Source organism: Thamnophis sirtalis, unplaced genomic scaffold (assembly GCF_051295495.1).
Source record: "Thamnophis sirtalis isolate CommonGarterSnake01/CBP01778 unplaced genomic scaffold, rThaSir2_p1.2 scaffold_6, whole genome shotgun sequence".
NCBI classification, from domain to species: Eukaryota; Metazoa; Chordata; class Lepidosauria; order Squamata; family Natricidae; genus Thamnophis; species Thamnophis sirtalis.
In genome coordinates this window covers 67,412,607-67,432,312 of record NW_028261386.1, presented here as the reverse complement: position 1 = coordinate 67,432,312, position 19,706 = coordinate 67,412,607, and the positions used below count along the sequence as shown (strand labels likewise).

General features: G+C 34.5%; 1 protein-coding gene across 1 annotated transcript in view; it reads left to right on the top strand.

The window, feature by feature from the left end:
* RYR2 (ryanodine receptor 2) overlaps positions 1-19,706 on the top strand; it is a 276,429-nt gene that overhangs the window by 227,485 nt on the left and 29,238 nt on the right. The window contains exons 79-84 of the mRNA XM_087718053.1: positions 126-182; positions 3,301-3,324; positions 10,240-10,339; positions 10,887-10,966; positions 11,806-11,882; positions 13,595-13,668. Of these exons, the coding sequence (XP_087574179.1) occupies positions 126-182; positions 3,301-3,324; positions 10,240-10,339; positions 10,887-10,966; positions 11,806-11,882; positions 13,595-13,668 (412 nt within the window). The remainder of the gene's footprint in view (positions 1-125; positions 183-3,300; positions 3,325-10,239; positions 10,340-10,886; positions 10,967-11,805; positions 11,883-13,594; positions 13,669-19,706) is intronic.

Here is a 19,706-nt window from a genome sequence, read left to right as displayed (position 1 = left end):
TTATGCAAGATACGTATGCAATTTAAGTCTCTGCTTTATTTTACCTTAATAAGAGTCAGAAATAATATTGAAACCAAAGATATTTTAATTTTAAAAAAAGTTTGTGAACACAGTGTTTTTTTCAGAGCTGCCATGATGAAGAAGATAACAATGATGGTGAAGAGGAAGTGAAGAGCTTTGAAGTAAGATTAATACTGCGTACTTCAATCTTTTATTTTGTTCATTATTCCATAGTGTCTCATGTAGCAACATTTGTTGTTCATGCTTTTCAACATGTAAAATATAAAAATATTATTCTGATAACAGTAAAACAATATTTAAAAAATACTAAAAATCTGACCACATTAAATTTCTAAGTTAAAGTATTTTCCATTACTTTCATAACAATTGAGAAGCATTTTGATGAATAATTTACAGAGTCTTGTTTGAAACCTTTAAGACAAATACTTGACTATGGATTTTGTTCACTGAATATATTTAAGTAGTATCAGTCTGATGATCTGATGGTCATAGTGATTACTGCTAGGTATTAAAGTATATTATATCCAGCATGTAAAAGATTTTATAGGGTAAGACTAACTTAAAGGATAGTATTAAGAGACCTATGCTAGTGAACCAGTATTATGTGATTCTGGTTAGATATTTATGAAAAGTGCCGCTATGATTTGCATCATTTAAAAGTGTTAAATTAAGAGTTCCCTCCCGTATAGTTTATTACAGTATTTACCTGTTATTATAAAGATATACAGATAATCCTTGTCTTACAACCATTCAGTCAGCAATCATTTCAAGTTACAATAGCACTAAAAAAATGACTTATGGCCAGTCCTTGTACTTACAACCATTGCAGCATCCCCACATTCACATGATCAAAATCCAGGCACTTGGCAACTGGCATACTGTATATTCACAATGGTTGCTGTGTCCTGAGATCATGTGATAACATTTGACGATCTTTCCAGTTGGCTTTTGACCAAGGGGAAGTTAATGGGGGAAGTGTGGTCCACTTACCAATTGCAATTGTTATTCACTTAACAACCATGGCAAAAAGAAGTCATAAAATCGGGCATGACTCACTTGACAATGGCTTGCTTAACAACAGAAATTCTGGTCTCAACTGTGGTAGCAAGTCAAGGATTATCTGTAAATAAAGACAGCCAAATCTGTAACCTCAATTTCTACATAATTGAATGTAAAATTATCTAAGTCCAACATACAAATGTGAACTCTGTCTACCCTCTTATTTTTCCCATTCCCCAGGTATCTCACCTTACATATACAATATGTGTTTCTCAAATAAATCAAGATAATAATACCCAGAGGAATGGCTTAAGTTTGCTTTGCCATTCATGTATTTTGTCCTCTTGGATATGTGCCACCTATCATAAGACCAGCCCCTCTATATTCTATATCAGTGTTTTTCAACCACTGTGCCGTGGCAAACTAGTGTGCCGTGACATAGTGTAAGGTGTGCCGTGGGAAAAACACTTTATATATAGTCAATATAGGCACAGAGTTAATTTTTTTTAACATTTTCTAATGGTGGTGTGCCTCGTGATTTTTTTCATGAAAAAAGTGTGCCTTTGCACAAAAAAGGTTGAAAAACACTGTTCTATATGAAGCAAAAAAAATTTTTTTATTTAACCACTTGGTGGAGTTATGAGCAAAGTAGCTGACACTGAAAAAAAAATATGGGTTAAAAACTTCTATGTATTGTGATTATGAGCTTTGGGTTAGATGAAGAGATGTTATCATCTTAATGAATTCAGTTACTACCTTGTTGATAGGATCTAAGACCTTTTGAGATCACTCCTATAAATTTATACAGCAATCACTCACTATAATTCTGCATTTTTTGCCAGTAAGTGGAAACATTTAACACTTACTTGCTCTGTGATGAGTCAGTTGTCACAGTTTGTACGTAAGTACACTTATGGCACTTCGTTTCTGTTATTTATTATCCAATCCGTTATCAAATTAGCAGTGACAATTGACATAGACAAATCTGAAATTCAGTTATAGGAGAATGTATCAATTGATATGGCACAGCTATCAGTGTTTCCAATGTATCTTCTAGATATTGAAGTATTGGGTTTTTTAAAGCAGAATTTGAACTGTTTCATTTCTAATGAATGTAGTGTAAAAAGTCTTTTTTAAACTACAAGTAACCAAATTATAAAATTGCTTATTTATACTAAATTTATTCTATTAATAACTTATTAAATTATAAAAGTTAAATGCTGCCCTACACTGAATTTCTTGTTCATGAATTATGAAAACACTTGTTCATAAAATACTTTATTTTGATGTATAAAGGAACACAGGGATCTCTATAGAACTCAAGTAATAACAATTTAAAACCTTAATTTTATTAATGGAAAAAGCTTAATTACGTACTCAGATGCTTCCCATTTTTTTTGCCAATCAGTAAGAATTTCTGTTTCTCTTCATAATGTTGAAAAGTATATTGGAGCAAGCAAAATATAAATTATGATAGATTAGAGATTGTTCTTATTATTTTAACGCACTGAGTTTTATAAGAAGGTTGATTATATGTGTCATTGCAATTATATATATTTGTCTGTAATAAGGAGAAAAGCTTTAATTTTGCTGTTCCCTTAGTGTACGTAAAAAATAACATAAAATATAAATCAAATTAAAATTTCCTGTATTCAGAACTCTTCTTTGTCGCTTTGGTATTCTCGTCCTTGCCCTTCATCTGTGTCTGCTACCACTAATCACTCTTGTCTGTGTAGGAAGTACATATTTTTTGTTGTTCGTTTTCACTTGCCACTATATTTCCATCTTGTAAATTATTATAAACCTTTGTTAAAGACATGTATATTTTCAAAGTATCCTTATTAGTAAAAAGTATTCATATAATTAGAATTTACTTGAGAGTTATCAAGTAAGACTTATGGAGCTTGTTCAGCTGAAAATTGTTGAACTATTTTAAATATCAGATTCTTTTAAAAGCTAAGAGGATGAATAAAATATATCTTTAAAGTGATGTGACTGTTAAATAAATCTATACTTGGGCACTCCTGGTTTCTATAAGAAATATATTGCAGGGAGGGAGAGAATGTATGAAACATTTGAATGTTAAATGAAGCCCTACAGGTTGAAACTTTTCTGGGGTTTGCATTAATTTTTAAGTTATCATGAAACATATGGGGAATCAAGCAAATGTTCTTCAAGAACTACAATTTGGACTGTGCATTTAGTTGATCAGCTATCGTCAGAGTACTTTGGACAGTTTTCTTATTGCTATTTCACTTCTTATCCTCACCTTTCCTTAAGGTCACAGGATCTCAACGCAGCAAGGTAAAATAATGTGTTGTGTGCTTATGTGGGGCTAATTTTGTGACTTGTAGTTTTATTAGACTCAACATCTTGGACAAGTTTTCTTAAGCAGCCTTGATACTTCAAAGTCTTTGCAGTTCCCAAAACAGAATATTTTCCAATTAAATGATCAGTTTTCCACCTGACTTCCCAATGCTGTAATTAGAATCTTAATTTTTATTTTTAGGCCAATCATAATAGACTATGATGGATGAAGCTTTTTTGTTTACACTCAATAAATGCTAGATGATTGATAAACTAATGTTAATATAAGTACAGTGATTACAGTGAAAGTTGAACAGCAATTAAAGATATTTCTTATTTCCAATCTTCATGTCTATGGAGATTCTCAGTCATCCAGATCATAGTTGTCCCAAAGGTGCTTCCCCCCCCCCCCAAAAAAAAACAAAAAAAAACAAAAAAAAACCCTGGACTTTCTTTTTCCTTGAAGATGTTTTGATTCCAAGAAGCTTCTTCAGTTCTGACTGAATAGTGCAAATGAGTATAGAACCTTCTTGGAACTATGGACAAAGGAACCATGGTCCTTCGCACTATTCAAGTGATTGTGAGATCACAGATAAACCTCCAAGTGGCCCCAATTACTCTCAGAAAGAATGCTAACAACCACATGACTGCAAGGAATATAAAACTTTCCACCGTCCACCATTAGTCAGAACGGAAGAATCTTCTTGGATGAGAAGTGAAACGTCTTCAAGGAACAACAAAGTCCAGTTGCTTCTTGAAAAAGCACCTTTGAAATTCCCATCTTAATCCATGTAATTTCTTGTTACAATATTGTTTATGTATATAATGTGTTCAAGAAAATAATTTGCCTACAGCCCAATAAAGTCTGATATATTTCTTATATATAATATGTCTTCATGCTAAATCATTACTGAACTTTTACAATACTGAAACTTAGAACATTCTGCAAATATCTGATTTTCCAGGTTTTTTATAGGTTATAGATATGGTAAATGCATGAAAAAGAAAATCTTAAGTTGCTCTGACTAATATTTCCTTAGTCACGGCAAAAGAGTGTTTGACAATAGAAACAAAGACATGAAAATTGCATAAATCTTTAATAAAAATGGTATAGGTACTTTAAGAACAAAATTGTAGCGATCCTACAATATGAAAGCAAGGTTTAAGTGTGGGAATGAGTTTTTAATGTTGCTCTTTAAACTGTCTTTTCTTAGCTAGCTGCAAAAAAGCATTTAAATATTTAGGTTTTTTTCCCCAATTTATAAGAGCATTCCACTTATAACAACTAATGAAGGAATGAACATTTTTTGTCAATGACTAAGAGATAACACTGGGGTGTTAAGATGAGAAATTATTGTAGGAAACTAGCAACTTGTGGCAAAGAAAACAAATCTTATTTTTCCTCATTGTAACTTGATTCTCATGATATTGTAGCAAATAGTAACACATAATATTGTGGATTGAAATTCTTGCCCAATTTAAAACAATCAAAAGTATACCTTATCTCTTTAAAAGATTCTATGGATGAAGGACATCATGAGAAATCACATTAGGCTTGAAAAGGCAGATGTGTGGGTCTCCATTATAGTCCTGTGAACGTGGCTGAATTATTGTTTTGTAAAAGCCTGTTCTGGAGTATTCAAGATTTTTCTCAAAATATTCAGTATGAAGTCATGCTTAGCTTTAGAGCAGGGGGTCTCCAATCTTGGCAACTTTAAGATTTGTGGACGTCAACTCCCAGAGTTCCTCAGCCAGCAAAGTTTTAGAGTATAATTCCAGTAAATTCTATAGCTATATAAACATGACTGAAATCAAGGTGTCTTTCTGCTAGGTTTCTGCTCATAGCATGCCGCATTGTCAGCAGCAGAGAAGAGAGATCTTGCAGAGCCATTAGAGGAATCTTATAGAGTTTTTGTTGTTTGTGAATTGCTGTTTTCTGTGTTTTTGATCTTTCATCTAGATAAAAGATATTAGAAGCCAGGCCCGTGTCTGCTGTCATTCTTCAGCATTTCTCTTGTGGGTCATCTTTTCATTTCTTTCTCCAATGATGACACCACAAGTACAAAACCAAGACATTTAATTAAATTGGGCAGAAATTATTTATATTTTTGAGATTGCAGTGTTACATGCACCAGGAAGAAAGTTCTATGAAACATATATATATGTAGTATTACATTGCAAATGTTATAAACCATATCAAGAGCTATACATTATATGCAAATTAAGTTTCAAATGATAGATTTTTATGGTGTTAAATCAATGAAATATGTATATATTTGCATTAAAGTATTGCATCTAGTTTTCCAAAGTATTTTCTCCCTCCCAGCAGTTTTTGAATGTATATAGAAAAATTTCCAAAGGGCTTTGACATTTCTGTAAATGTTACAGTTTTATTTGGGGCTTGGTTATGTATTTCCTTATTTAAAAGATGAATTGGGTTTTTTGTAACACTCTGCAGGGATTCATTTTCTTCCCATTCTAGTAATACCATATGCATTTTAGTTTAGGTGAGGATTTGATATAGAGTCTACTTCCCAGACTCAAGATAGATATTTAAAAAAACTTAAATTTGATACAGTGGTTAAATGTACCAGACTAGGAACTGGGAGACTGTGAGTTCTAGTCCTGCCTGAGAGATAAAGCTATTTGGATCAGTTTGGGCCATTCTGTCTCAGCTGTAGCAATAAGGTAATGACAAAGCCACTTCCAAAAAATGTTGTTAAGAAAATTGCAGTAACTTGTCTACAGTCAAAGGCATGCATACATACAGACATAAATTATAAGAAGGGTTCTTTGTAGCTGGGATGCTAGAAAACCTCCGAAAGCCACAATGAATCACTACAGGGACAAAAAAAAGAGTATAAATTATGTTGAAGCACTTTTTTTAAAAAAAAAAAACATGAACAATTATCAGGCTCCAGTTTCGCTGGCAGGGGGCTATCAAAACAAACTAAAACAAAAAAGGAAAAAATGTTTCCCCTTTTGCATTTGATCATGCAAGAAGGGACAGGAAAGGAGAAAGGGAAAGAGGGAAGACAAAAATAAGGAAAGATAGGAAGAAAGCAAGGAAGGAAAACTAAGGAAAAAGGAAGGAAGAAAAGAAGAGGGAAGGAAAGAGAAGAAATGGGAGGAAGGAAGGAAGGAGATTATAATGAAAGTGAGTGAGGATCTCAGGAAAGTCCTTCCTTAGCTCTTGGCCACCACAGGTGCCCCCAACATGACTCCCCTGTCATGCCCCCTATGGCTATGCCCTCGGCCATACCCCACATCCCCCTACCGGCCCTCCGAGGTCAAACACAACCCTGATGCAGCCCTCAATGAAATCAAGACCCCTGTTGTAGTTAGTCTCATCTGTTAGTTGATCACATAGATTGATTTTTCTCCAGTATTTCCAACCTGGTCCTTCAGGTTTTCCAATAATGCAGCTATTGGAACCTAATTGAAACCATTTATTTGTAGATGGTCAGCTCTTCTCTTTCCTTCCACCCTTCCCATCAGTATAGATATCTTCAGATAGCTACGTTTAAGCACAATGTGCCTGAAGTATAATAGCTTTAGTATGTTCATTTCTGTCTGACATGAGAACTCTGGATTGTTTTGTTTAATGGCCATTGGTTTGTTTTCTTGGCTGTCCATGTTATTCTCATGGTATTCAAAGTTCAAGAACATTAATACTTTTTCTGTTTTGCTTCTTCAAAGTACAACTTTCCCTCCATAGACTGTCATAGAGGGAGCCATTGCCTACATGAGTTTGATCTTTGTTATATCCTGACATCATAATATCACTTTCAAAGCCTCCATAACTGCTTTCCTAAGTGCAGATCTATAGTGTATTTCTTGACTGCTGGTTGATTTATTGTTGCTAATTAATCCTTATTTCTGTGCTCTCATTAGCAACAGAGTCGTGAATTAGAATTAAAATTTTCTTTATTGCACTTTACTTCATCTTGACCATGTTTTTTCTGTTTCCTCAAACTCACTATCTGCTCTCCCTTATACTGCACAATGCCTCAAATTTCATTTCCCAAAGATGTTTGATGTATGTGAAAGCTTGCGCATAGCCAAGCTGTTTTAAGAACTTGTAGCTGTTATCTTTGAGCTACAGAGCACACAAAGAAAAAAACATTAATAACAATTTCTCCCCAATGGTGTGTGAATCAGTCACAATTAAAATGACACTCAGGCTAAAATGAAAAAAAAACCAGTTACTATAAAATCAATATGTATCATAATACATTTACAAATGGAACCATAAAATTAACACGAATGCAAGTATGGCATCCTACATCTACACTATAAGCTGACATTCTGGTAAGGTTAGCCACCACATTTTTCTTTATATGTTTAAATGAGCCCCCTCCATAAGTTAACCTTAAACAGTATAAACTAATTATAAATTTTATTTTTTAAAAAATAAAGCTTGAATTCTTGAGATGAATAAAGAATATTATTATATAAACTGTGTCTACAGTAACAATTATTGACTAAAATCAGAATTAATTGAAGAACTAATCCAAAGCATTGTGGAGTTCTTACGCGTGTGTGTGTGTGTGTGTGTGTGTGTGTGTGTGTGTGTGTGTGACACACAGAGATAGAGAGAGAGAGAGGGAGGGAGGGAGAGAGGGAGGGAGGGAGAGAGAGAGATGATAGAGGTTGCTTGGGATATTCTTTCTGCTATGCCCTGTATTTTGTAGATTTTTGGCTTGTACTGAGTATTAAGGTATTTTTGGTTTATTTACTGATCCTCAGGACTCCTCAATCAAAACCACCCATTACAGTTTGTAGCCTGTTATGAGAAGCCAAGTGAAGGTGCAAAATAATCATTTCAGCCACATTATCCTGGCACTTTTTCTGACATCTAGCTTCATTTTTGTCTTAATCAACTGTTGCCTGAGATGGATGTTTCACCTGCCTAATGTCCATGCTGACCAAACATGACTCTCCACACCTTTGTGGAATAAGTAGCCATAATTGTTGAGTCATTATAAAACTACCCGTTTATATATAATTTGTATATTATTTTACAGTTGAATTTTAATTATAAGAAATGTTTAAGTCTACTGATGTAAGACTTGCAGCAGAAGAAATACTGGAAAGTGTATTTACATGCATATATCACCTGTGCTTGTTCTTTGTCACTATGTCTCTGTGTTTCCAGTCTGATTTTTTTCCTCTGTGTGTCTATGTACAGTATCTGTGTTGGTATGTGTTTGTGTATGTTTCTCATATTATAGACAGTTGGAGATTGTGTTCTGTAAGATGAAACATATAGATTCTTCTATTATTTATTTATTTGCCTTACATCTTATATTATCAGCAAAATTATTCAGGGTAGATCCAGACTAAATATGGAATTATCTTCCTGAGGGCCTCCCATTCATGTAAGGAGAGAGGTATTGTTTGCATATGGCTCCTTTTTGTTTTCATCTCCTCATGTTCTTCATAAACTATCCAAAGGATAGGCTTGCACAGGATTGCAGGGAAAAGTGCTAAGATCGCTACTCTCTTACTACATCCAGATAATTTGCTAGATCAGAGTTTTCCCTACAAAAGAAATAAGCACTGGCTTGGATTAGGATCAAAATAATGCCCTTTCCTCCCCTCCCCTCTCCTCCTCATTTCCCTGTCCCCCTTCCTTTGAATTAACCATAGCCCCCTGTATTTCTTCTTTAATGATTTATAGTGTCTTTATGGCAAACATTGTTGAAATGATGTAAAGCCTGTCATCATTACTGCTATTCTAGCACAACAATGGCTGAGTGATACTCCATAAGCTATAAATCACTAGAAGGGAAATGGCCTCTGTCTTGGATGCTTAATTCTTCCAATTTCATCATTTCTTCAATTCTGTTCACTAAAGCTAAAAAGAGAAAGATTTAAACCTAAGGCTTTCAAAAAAACATCCCCATAGATAAGTGAAATGTTCGATTCAATGGAAAGTAAAAAATATTTTTGGGACTAAGAAGATAAAATGCATGAAGATCTTTTAATGCCATTGAAGTAACATTGCAACTTCATTGAAATGATGTTTCAGTTATGTTTTGTGTTTCTTTAAAAAATATTTTACAAGAAGACATTTAAGCAAGAAGACAAGATTTTTGAATAATCATGGCAGAAAATCAACATCAACATTTTGTTCCTATCTACTTTTTGTTTGTTTTTAAAACATGCAGTAATGCTCAGTCATAGATACCCTCAGTAGTAGTTTGATGAAAAAAAATGCATAATACATTTTGCTCTGTTTAAAAAAACCATTTATGCTTCAGAATAACTTCCTGGATAAAAAATATGACTGATTTGGAACCTAGCCACCTATATATTTAACTTGGAATAAAAGCCTATTTAACTAATTAATTTAATTTAATATAAAATGTGAAAGTTATGCAATCTGACCTTTACATGTTCAGTAAATCTGCATTTTATTAAATAGGTCTAATGGAATATGCTTTAGTTATAAAGTTTCTTGTTTAGGACTCATGAGCTGGTTGTTTTAAGCAATTCCTATGTTATAATTTAATGCAGGGTGAGCTGAACTGCAACACGTAATCTACCATTTCTGATCATGATGGCTGAGATTATGCGAGTTGCAATTCTGCACACCTGCTGGGCCACATATGCAGAGTTCCCTGAATATTCTTTAGATAATATGAATAGGTCAACCCCAGGTAGAACGCAGGCTTTTGAGAAAAAGAATATATAAGGACCATAAATTCTGTGTTGATTAAAGTTTACATGGAAAAAGTACTCTAAAGCCTATTTTGTGAAATGTATGGTAAAAGCGATGATTGATATTATACCATCATGTCAATTGTTTTCAATTTTAAATTGCTATAGAGCCCTCTGGTATGAAAAATTTCATAGAAAAGATGTTAGGAAAAGCCCTCAATTTAAATGGTTGGGGTTTTTATTCAGGAAAAAGAAATGGAAAAGCAAAAACTCCTGTACCAGCAAGCAAGACTCCATGATCGAGGGGCTGCTGAAATGGTCCTGCAGACAATTAGTGCCAGCAAAGGTAAGTCAACCGTATTTATTTTCTCCTAAGGACTTTTCTTCTGATTTTTACATTTCCCAGTGGAGAATTTCACTGCAGTGTACATAAAATGGTTATGGGAAGACAGCACTGCAACAAAGTGAGAAAGAGACATGTTCTGTATCTACTCAGGCTGCTGAAATTTTTACTCAGCTTCTGCTCATAAGCATTAAATGAACACATTGCTAGAATTATTGAAATTCAGGCTAGCACTAGTTTGGCCCTAATTATTCAGTCCAGTGCTCCTTATCCACATATATGTGTGGTTGGACAGACTGAGCAGAAAATACTAAGTTGAAAAATATTTGTAAAATTGGTATCTGATGGATGAATACAGAGGATACTGAAAGAAAGTGAAAGTTTAGAAAAACAAGCTATTTGTAATATACATATAGATATACCTATATACACTCAAATGCACATATTTTGTCAATGTTGTATTGGTTTTCTAACAGAAAGAGTAGGCATATGTATATATACTGTGTATGTATGCATGTATAAATAAATAAAATACATATTTGCTTTGCAGGTGAAATGGGACCAATGGTTGCAGCTACCCTCAAACTTGGGATTGCTATCTTGAATGGAGGAAATTCGACTGTTCAGCAGGTAACTTTTCTGACATTTAGAGTGAATTACTTCTTTTCATTGACAAGGATGTTTGTATCTACATAATGCATATTTTGTTGATTAGTTCATTAATGGTTGGCCTCTTTCTAAGGAACCATATTAGCTTTTTAAAAGATTTCTTGTCTTCCTTTATGCTAAAATAGACACTGATCAGAAAATGTCCTGTTCAGTTATGATGCTGTAACTCTGGAATACTATCTCCAGAAAATTCTACCTGGGACCATTTTTTGTCAGATACCTTTTTGCATTCACCTTGCAGCCTACGCTTCTCTTTTAAAAGCCTTAAGGCCTTAGTTTCAGTTTTTTTAATATATGTTGTTTGACTGAGATTATACTTTATTTTTTAAATTGAATTGTATGCTTCCATTGTTATTACAGTGCTAGTTATTGAATCAAGGATTATTAAATGACCGCAGGGCATCACTGTTATTGCTGCTGCTACCTCTAAAAGTGATACACCTGCCGACCTGTTGAGGTTGTTGATCACAAGACAATCAAAGTTCACCCCACAAATACAAACGTGTAAGGGAAGAAGATTTTTAAACTGTTTGGACCAATTTGCATCAAACTTAAAAAAATCAGAGATGGTGGAAAGGCAATGCAAGAGCAACAGTAGTGAAGAAGGTAGCAAGAAGCAATTGCAGTATTAGCAAAACTGAAGCAGAATGGATGTAGAGAGAGATCTAGAGCCTCTTACATGCCTCCTTAAGAACTGGCAATATTACTGTCTAGAATTGTTTGGATTAAATTTTGGGATGTTATGTCAAAAAGCAAAAAAGAAACATTTTAAAATGAAATGAAATGATGTTTTATTCTAGAAAATGCTTGACTATCTCAAGGACAAAAAAGATGTAGGCTTCTTTCAGAGCCTTGCTGGTCTTATGCAGTCTTGCAGGTAAGAGAAAAAAAAATAGTACATTTTCAAACCTTTATATTATATACTATCATGAGCTACCCAGAGCAAGTAAGGAATGGAGAAGCATAGAAAGCTTTGTAATGAATAATTGAAGGAATGAATAAGCAAACAACTGAATAAATATTTCAATATAAACTTTGATTTTCCTCGGTAGGTTTGAATGCCTAGGGAAATCCTTCTATTAGTTTTAAAGTACAGCAAAAGAAAAGTGAACAAGTTACAGTACAGAGTTGAACAATGAGTAATATGCCCAATGACTTTCAAAATCACAGAATATCAATAGGGTTCAATGATTTTTTTAAAGATAGTCTTGTCTTATTTTCTAAGATGTAATATTATTACGGATGGAATTAGTATTGGAATACAGATGCTAAAATATTGGCCTAGGGGAAGTTCCCAAATGCAGTGTAAGTTTTTTTTTCTTTTCAGATTCTCAGAAACACTTCTCTTTTATGTATATTTAATAATAAAGTATTCATTACGTTAATGTCTTGCAGCACACTCACTTCTTTAATGTGTTTATGATAAGGAACTCAAAGGTTGAGATGCAAAGGTAGAAATTTCACACTAAAGTTTCTCTAAATATATTTATTTGTTTATTTTAAAAAATTAGATGACTTCCAAACTTTAAAAAATATGACTTACAAAAACAACAGTCAACAATTTAAAAAACCATCAATCAACAATACATTCAATAATAGATGTATATTCTCATTGTTGGGTGAAAATATTTTTTATAATTATGTCTAGCTAGTTTATTGCTATGATGTTGAGGTAGACTATTATATTTTGCTCTCAGCAGCATATCACATTGGTGGTTATAACTGTACAACTGAAGCTGCCCTTTTATGTGTTTACCTGTGGAAGGTTGGTTCAGTGGCTCAGCGGCTGAGACTCTGGGTTTGTTGGCTGGAAAGTCAGCAGTCCAGGTTTGACACCTGAGCACCATGCAACAGGGGGAGCTCCAATATTCACCAAGCACCTGCCAACCGAGCAGTTCAAAAGTATGCAAATGCAAGTAGATAAATAGGTACTACTGTGATGGGAAGGTAATGGTGCTCAGTGATGACATGCTGGCCAAATGTCGTGCTGGTAGAAATGTCTTCGGACAATGCTGGCTCTATGGCCTTGAAATGGAGATGAGCACTGCCCCTATAGTCTGCAACAATTAGCGGAGTAAAATCCACAGGGACTCCTTTTAAAGACGGTGGAGTATCAGCATTACTTTCACACACACACACACCACTTATATCATATATACTAAAAAAAGTCTGGGCAATTTGCTTACTGAAGCCTACAAAGGTGCCAGTGTGTGTTGTGAAGGTAGGAAAGGCTACCTTGTTTACCGATTTGTTTATGAGAATTAATTCTATATAAAAAATGTCCTCCTTGTACAATGTCAGAAAAAGACCATTTCTAAAAAAGGTTTTGTTTACTTTAAACATGACCTATGAAGATTTGAATCTTAAATATTTTATTAAAGGTGAAGTTCCTGTCTTTAAGATAACAAAAATTATGTGACTCATCTTTGCTGAGCCAAATAGGTATTTGTGCCATACAGTGAAATGCATTCATACTTTACTGGTATTAACCCAGTTACATAAAGTGTAAATGCACAGAAATACCTTGCTTACATCTTGCAGCAAAATTGAATGTTTGTGGTTAAAACTACAGTGTATGTTTCATTATAGTGTTCTTGACCTAAATGCTTTCGAACGACAGAATAAAGCAGAAGGCCTTGGAATGGTAACAGAAGAAGGATCAGGTACAGTTTTCCTTATCAAAAAGTTTTGTTGCCTGGACCCTTTAAAGTCACTAAATCAAAATAATTATAACTTGAGTTTGTCTTTATTTGTGACTAGACAACCATGACCTGCTGGGTCATTATTTCAGAGACATTTCCTTACCAGATTACTTAGTATCTTCTAATGTAATGGAAAAGTTCTTAAAATTTCAGGGTTTTATTCAGAGACTTATCTGCTTTGGAAGTAGCTCACATTGAACTGTACAGCGCAGTCAAACATCAGGAGTTGATCTCAGGAAATATTTTAAGACAGTTTTGTATTATGTCATAAAATGTTTTATGATATTTTTATGTTATAGTTCCCAAATTTGGACACATTCTGTATATCGGCCCAATTTAGTTATCTTGGTTGAAAGGATTTAGCCCTATAATGCCACATTTTGCCCAGTTAAACATTACAGACATGAACATTTAGTATTATATCGACTAGACAACCCATTACCTGTTGATCATCATTTCAGAAGTATTTCCTTATCTAAACAAACAGAATGACCAAGGATAAAAAATTGTGGTCAGATTTCTGACTTCCTGCTGGCTTGACAGCGGCTAACCACTCTACAGTAGCCAGTGGTGGGACTGGAATATCCAGTTTCCAGGATATAGCCCAGGACGACTAGGTGGGACCAGCCTATTGAATCTTTGGGTGGCAGCATAAGAGCATCGAAGTGAGCCCAAATATGCCAAATTTCAGTCCCATGGCAGACATGGGTCCTGGATTTCGTATTCATTCTGTAAATTGCCCATTTGAGGTAACTTGGTTCAAAAATTGTTGCCCTATAATCAGTGGTGGGATGCAGGCGGTACTTCCCATTACTGGCATACCAGAGCACCAGGTACCATTTCGGTACAGTGCTCCGGAGGGCCCACCCACCCGCGTGAGCTCCTTACCATGTTTTAAAGCTTTTGGCGCTTCCGCGCACACATATGGTGCATACAGCACCTGCACAATGCTCCGCCGAGCAGCTGGAGCGTTGTGGAAGCTTGTGGAAGCGTCATTTGCAGCTACAATGCATGTGTGCACAGCATGCATGTGCGTGTATGCCGCGCACATCCATGTGGGTAAAATCTGGGCCATTCCACCGGTACGGTTGGAACGGAATCTGGAACCCACCACTGCCTGTGATGCATTGTTTCACTCAGTTAAAGTTTACAAATACCAAATTTTAGTAGTGTATTAAATTGTAATAGATTATAGGCCAGCTGTCAACAGAACCCGGTCCATGATAAAAAATAACAGGCAGAATAAAAACTTAAAAGGAGTTTTCAAAAAAATCAACATTCATAAGGATCTGTGACAACTTGTTAGCCTTCCACATGACATAAAAGGAATTGGCCACTTCTCCAGGCACATTGGCCAAAATAAAATGAGTTTTCTGTACACCAGATTAACCTGGATAGTTTAACAACAGAAGGTTATTAAGTTTGAGCACCTTGAAGTGTAAAACGAGCAGCACAGTAAGCCAAAGAAAATTTCATATCTCCCAACTGGCAGGAAGATAATCTCTCTTGGACTGAAGTATCTCTCTTCTACTAGCATAGGTGGTACAATATTAAATCTTGCTATTGTGTGACACATATGAGACAATGATTGTATATAAATTGTCTTCCTCCCAGGTAATCTCCTCAGTAGGCAGGAAAGCCACAACCGATTACATTGGTAGCTGAAGTTTGAATCCTATACATTATTTTATTGTATTTGTTAAGGTCACCCCACTCCAAAAAGACTCCGAATGCTATACAATAATCCTAAATCTATAAAGTATGACCTGTTTATCATTTTACAGTGATAAGAAAATATCTGTCTGAGATTATTTTAATCAATGGAACACTTGTGACATGTATATTCTATTCTGTAATAAAAATATGTATCAAAGAAAGATGAATTCTTCGTGAAATTATTTTGCTTGAAAGTGATTTAAATGCTGTTTGTGACCTTTACTTAAAAGTGAGAGAACTGGTGGCATTCCAGGTGTTGCAGGACAGCAAATATTGGAGTTCCTTAGCCATGCGTCATGGGCTAATAGAAATAGGTTCAGCAACATCTGAAGAACCAACAATTCTTTATTCCTGATTTTTTTTTAAAAAAGTATCAGAACTTTTGATTTTGAACCAGTTCACCTTTTCTAGCTTTTGATCAGCTTTTCCACTGTTATTATTTTGTTGTATAAATCTGTTATTTCCATCTAGAATCATTTGTGTATTTTCTCTGTGACTAGTTGTTTGTTTGTTTGTTTGTTTGTTTATTAAATTTATTTGCCGCCCATCTCGTATGAAAGCAACTCTGGGCGGCTTATAACATTAAAATCTCTGTCCCTTATATTCATTCTCAATGGAATTTCTTCTATTATATACTTTAGCAAATCCTTTCACGTTTATTCTTCAAAATAAGGGAAAAACCAAACGATTTACTATTCTGTTAGGCAAGTTAATATATTTTAACAATTTCACTGCAATCATTTCCAACTTCTTTTGATTAGCTTGGTGTTTAGATCAAGTTAAAAGGAGATAAACGTTTAAAGGTTTTTAAAGCATTAAGTTATTGATTCTGTGCATTCTTGTCCTTAATTTTACTCCAGTATTTATTTTAGCATTTTTATTTTTATTTTTTACTCATCTGACTGGAAGCGAGCTCATATGAGTAAATTTTGGTAGTCCAGTTTGTTTCATTTTATTGATTATCAAAAACTTGATAATCAATCAAATGAATGGTTTTCAAGAATGGAAATATATTTTTTCTTTGCACATATTTTTCTATTTCATAGTAAGGTTTTCATTAAAGAAGTTCATTTTCTTTTGGAACCTGGGCATATGTTATAAAAGAATACAACATACATCTCTTTCTCTTTTTCTTTTCTCTCTGTTGAATTATGATTCTGATATCAAAATATTTTAATTCTCTCTACATTTTTATGTATTTACTTAAATTGGACTTTTGATTTGATTCATGGAGAATTAAGTTATCAGAAGCAATGCTAAATATATATTTTTAAACTCTGAAACAAGTTCTCACTTTTTTCTTTTTTCCCCCATTTTCTTTTCTTTGAAATCAATGTCCTGTCTTCCCCTACCTCAGTCATCACTCATGAGCGTGGTAATTATTACACATCAATTGACTTTCTTTTTTCCTGTTGTAAGCTTCGTGTCAGCACTGTACAGCTCCTGAACACCATGCAGCATGCAGTTCGTTTTTATTTTTAGAATGTCAAAGTAGGATTATTACTATTACTATTATTATTATCATGGTTGTATTCTCCGAAGTTCCATTTGTATGCCAACTTTCCCCACATCTTTGTTTTTTCCTCCCTTTCTCAGGATATGCACAGTATCTGGCACACTAGATGTAAGAGCAGCAAGCTTTTTGATTTTCTTCTTTTTTTTTCTGCTTCATTTGGTGGTGTTATTTTCATGGTGGGCCAAGTATTTGTGATGGTTGGTTGTAAATAAAATGTGTGCATATGACATTAAAATCCGCCATGTGCTGTGGTCTTCCTGTAGCATTTCTGTCGTGTATTTAATGTGGCTTTATGGCTGCATTAGTTTGTGCAAACATAGGAAATCAGTGGAGGATCCAGACTTGACTTTGATGGTGGGGAGGGAGAGGGGATGTTTTGTGATTAAAAAGTTATGTTTTTATTGTTGTTTATTTTAATGTTGTAAACATTAACAGAATTAATGCATGATAGCCGGTTGTAATTGTGTTGATGAAACTCCTTTTCAACATTTCTTGGTGTTTGTGTGAATCTGTTCTAGAAGGGAAACTTCAATATATACCTCAATCATCCCTTGTTCTTATTAAAAAAAAACAACTCCATTTAGGTAAAACAAGTTTCAGTAGCAAAGCTAAGCCCGAACCAGAACTAAGCCCTAACACTGTGCAAATGAAGATTAAAACTTTGAAATATCACTGATTTCAGTTAGAAAGTTCATTATAATGCTACATTTGACTGATTGAAAAAAAATGTGTTAGGTTTAAAGTGTTATTTAAACTTCAAAATTCTTCAGTCAACTGTCTATAAAATAAATAGCCTATGAAATTAAAAATGCTTAATTCTCAGTGAACAAATCATTAATTTTCAGCTATTTTTCAACTATCAATGATAATAATATTATAAATTGTGAATTATTGTAAGATACAAAGAATGACATTATTTAAAAAGCGTAACTAGAGAGCACAATTTGCTGCATGGTTAAAGCATCATAAAAGGAACTGGAAGACTGAATTCTGCTCCCACTTAGCAATGGCAAGTACCTTCTGAAATCCTGCCAAGAAAACTGCAGGGACTAGTTAGGAAGTTGCTGTGAGTCAACACTGACTTGAAAGGGTGTGACTGTGTATGTGCACACACATACAAAATATTTTTAACTGAGAAGTACAATTTTAAAACACATGATGATTTTTGTAGGAATAGTTTTCGTCATTGCTTTAAATGCTTCAACATTGGAAATAGAATATGGGATGCAAATACAGAAATAGTGCTTATAATACAGTATTATCACATATTGGTTGATAATTATGGTAGTACTTCCTAAACCATTTCCCTCATTATCCAAAACCATTATCAGAAAGTCCTTTTTTGCCCAATGTAGGTAAAACTATTTGTACCAAATTTGGGATAATTTATCCAGATTTGGAAAGCATTGATTAATAGTAATAATGAGCTCCAAGGCAAACAAGTAAGGGATACGAAGATCAGTTTAATCCATTCAACTGCTTCCTCCCCTCAAATAGGATCCTTACTTTCAACTGTTCCATGATTCTTGAAGGGGGACAGAGAGAGAGAGAGAGAGGGAGAGAGAAAGAAGAAAAATGTTTACTTTTGCCCTGATTATTATTTCTAGTATTAATAATTGACATTTTTGTAAACCACCCTGGTAGGATCTAAAAGGTGTGTGATCAGTAATAATAATAATTGCTGCCAGATAAACCATTGATTATTGCAAAATGCACAATCCTTTTCTTAAAATGGAAACTATGAAGATTCCAGACATACCATTTTAGAGAGATATTTAAAACACCAAAGCAATGGAATAGACCATATCTTACTGGTTTTTGGAAGGGGTTATACCGTGTCTATTTAAAACTGGATTTTTTCCCTTGTAGGTGATAAAATAAGTATTTCAGACAATCTTAAATATAGGCCTTTTAACTGATTCAAGATTTATTATTGGTTGTGCCCTTTTTTATTGTTCATTGTACCAACAGTCTCTTTATTCTGATCCTCACTCATTGTGACCAAGCTTCATGTTCTTAATGCTGGACCCCCCACTGGTAAAACATTGACAGTTCTTTACCAGATATGTATCTGATTTGTTTTTGTGATGTATTCAATGTTGCGGTTTTTTATGTGTTACGTTTTACTTGTTATGATTATTAATGGAAAAAGGTTCAAAACCAAAGGTATAAATCGATTTACATTAATTTCTTACATTTTCATTTCTTCCTTACAATTTAAATAATGTTTCCATAGATCATGATAAGCTTGAAAGTGCATTTTTTCCTCTCCTTTCAGTTTAAAAGTTATCTTTCTGATGTTTTCTTTCCTTGTTTTACATAATCTGGATTATACTGAATTTTGTCACAAAGATTCCCTGAAGCCTCCGGAGGCCGAAAAACGACTGAAAACGCAAACCGGAAGTTCGGGAATAGACTTCCTGTTTGAGTGTTGGGCTGTTTTTTGCCCTCTGGAGGCACCAGGGAAGCCACCTGAAGCCTCCGGGGGGGGGGAGCTGTTTTTGTCGTCCCCAGGATCCTAGAAAGCCTCTAGAGCCTGGGAAGGGCAAAAAACGGGTTCATCGCACACCAAAAGCGGGGGGAGAGTGGGGGTTGCGTGCACATGCATGTGTGTCTGTGTTATGCGCTTAGAGTTATGGGTATGGGCATCCCTATGCAGACCCCCCCTGTGCGCTCCCCGCTTTTGGCACATGATGGCAAAAAGGTTAGCCATCACTACTCTAGGGCATTTCTGGAATTTCATAAATTACTTGATTGGCATTTAGGC